Raw genomic sequence first — 2,219 nt, forward strand, 5'->3', positions numbered from 1 at the left:
CACTGATGTTGCTTTCATGAAGAGAAATATCAACAGGGATCTGGCACAAGGGGTGCCCCAGAGACTGAGGAAACACTGCTGGCTAAAACCTGAGTTCAGTACCTGTATCTCAGCCCTGGCTCACCATTGTCACAGCTGGATTGTGCTGCCCCATTTCCTGGCTCTGGTCGGCTCCAGATCCAGATCCACCACTCTGCTTCAGCACTGTTGCTCAGCCTCTGGCTGAGGACAGCATTAAGAGCCCAAATTCACTTAAAAACTAACTTAAAAGTAGCCCAATCTACTTCCGGAAACATTTTTTCATTCACACATTGGCCTATACATCAAATAACAAATGAAAGCTTTCATTAGATACCTAGTACAGATTTTATATTTTTTTAAAAAGAAAACCTACAAGTCCTATCAGGAGTTTTTCCACATTAACAACACACCTATAAGGTGACAATCAAATTAAAAATCAAAACACCAGTGCAGATACTTCTATCCTCATTGAGGGTTACAGGTGTTTCACACAAAAAATGACAAATGGTGGCATGAAATATAGCCCCAAATTTGCCCAAAACGTATATACTGAAAAAGCAGCAGTAACATTAACATATTAATTCTTTCTAATTGCATTCCATGATGCTAGTCAATGTCCACATTTTGTATTGAATTACTTTGTTACTGTTAGTCTTTGGTTTATCCTCCAGGTTTCCTGAAGTATTGGACATAGAGAAAACAGGTAAATTTCCCCACAACACTAAGCTCAGCCAAACTCAAACAGAGCATCCTTGATTAATGAGGAGATATACTTTCTCCTTCTTGTCACACAGGTTTCAAGTCAGTGACCCATGGCAATCACTTTCTGCAGATGTATTTGCCCACTTTGTCACGAAGCTCTTTGGATTTGACCCCATAAATGATTGGGTTGAGCATGGGCGGGATGAGGAGATAGAGGTCATCCAAGATGATGTGAATGTGGGGAGCGATGCCCTGACCGAACCGGTTTGTCAGGTTGGAAAAGAGGCTGGGAGAATAATACGTCAGCATCACACAGATGTGGGCTGTGCAGGTGCTGAGGGCTTTCTGGTGGGCTTTCTTGGAGGAGAGTCTAAGAACTGCCTTGATGATCAGACCATAGGACAGGGCAATGAGCGTCAGGTCTGACATGTTGACTACAAAGAATAGCACCAAGCCGTATATCATGTTCACTGTAATGTCCCCACACGACATCTTCACCACAGCATTGTGCTCGCATTGAGTGTGGGGGATAATGCGATTCGCACAGAATGGCAGCCGGCTCAGGAGCAGAGACAGAGGAAGAATGAAGAGAACAGCTCTTATCAAACACACGAACCCTAGCTTAGCTATTCGTGTGTTATTGAGGATGTTGGTGTATCTCAGAGGCTTACAAATGGCAACGTAACGATCGAAGGCCATTGTCACAAGGACGGCGGAGTGCATAAGAGAAACAGTGTGAAGAAAAAACATCTGGGTGAGGCAGACACCCATAGTAATACCTTTCAAATTGAACCAAAATATGCACAGTGCATTTGGCACAACGAAGGTAGGCGTGGCAATGTCTGTGAGCGCCAGCATGCAGAGCAGCAGGTACATTGGATTGTGGAGAGTCTGCTCTTTGCCTACAACAAACAAAACTGTGAAATTTCCCAACAGACCAATAATGTAGAAGATAGAGAAAGGGATGGAAATCAGGACATGGGCAGCTTCCAGGCCAGGGATGCCCATTAGGATGAATGTTGAAGGGTGGGAGGGGGTGATGTTGAAAACTGCCATGAGGTGGTCAATGCATCGATTGGGCTCAGAAATGCTCCAGGTGCCTGTAAAGGGAGAGAAGCACAGCGAAGGGGGGTTACACACTTTATAGGAAATAGTATGATAAATATTTTATACTTATCAATAATCTAGAACTGGAGGTGATCAGTGAAGTGGCAACATTTACAGGTGGCACCAGATTATTTAGCTCAGAGTCAAGTCCAGAGAAGTCCTCTAAGGGAACTGAACAATCCAAGTGAATGGGGAGCAAGATGGCAGATGAATTTCGATGTCAATAAACTGTGTGTATGCCCATTGGAGGAAAAAGCTTAAACTCCTAAAACACTTTACAATGTTCTGATTTAACTATAAGAACTCAGGACAAGGACCTGGGTGTCACGGTACACAGCTCTGTGAAGCCCTGCTCACAGTGCAAGCACAGACAGAAACTAAACAAAACA

The 2,219-nt window shown here is 43.8% G+C and overlaps 1 protein-coding gene across 1 annotated transcript; it reads right to left on the bottom strand.

The window, feature by feature from the left end:
- Positions 1–840: 840 nt before the first annotated feature.
- LOC113406922 (olfactory receptor 52E2-like) lies at positions 841–1,779 on the bottom strand. Its single transcript, XM_026653800.2, has one exon. It carries the CDS (start codon positions 1,777–1,779, stop codon positions 841–843), a length of 939 nt encoding a protein of 312 aa, XP_026509585.2.
- Between the last annotated feature and the right edge of the window lie 440 nt (positions 1,780–2,219).

The sequence above is a fragment of the Terrapene carolina genome, unplaced genomic scaffold, assembly GCF_002925995.2.
Source record: "Terrapene carolina triunguis isolate 2854851 unplaced genomic scaffold, T_m_triunguis-2.0 Scaffold163, whole genome shotgun sequence".
In the NCBI taxonomy this organism is placed as follows: domain Eukaryota; kingdom Metazoa; phylum Chordata; order Testudines; family Emydidae; genus Terrapene; species Terrapene triunguis.

Coding starts and splice junctions, on each gene's coding strand:
- LOC113406922 (XM_026653800.2), bottom strand. CDS start 1,779: ATGGCAGTTTTCAACATCACCCCCTCCCACCCTTCAACATTCATCCTA.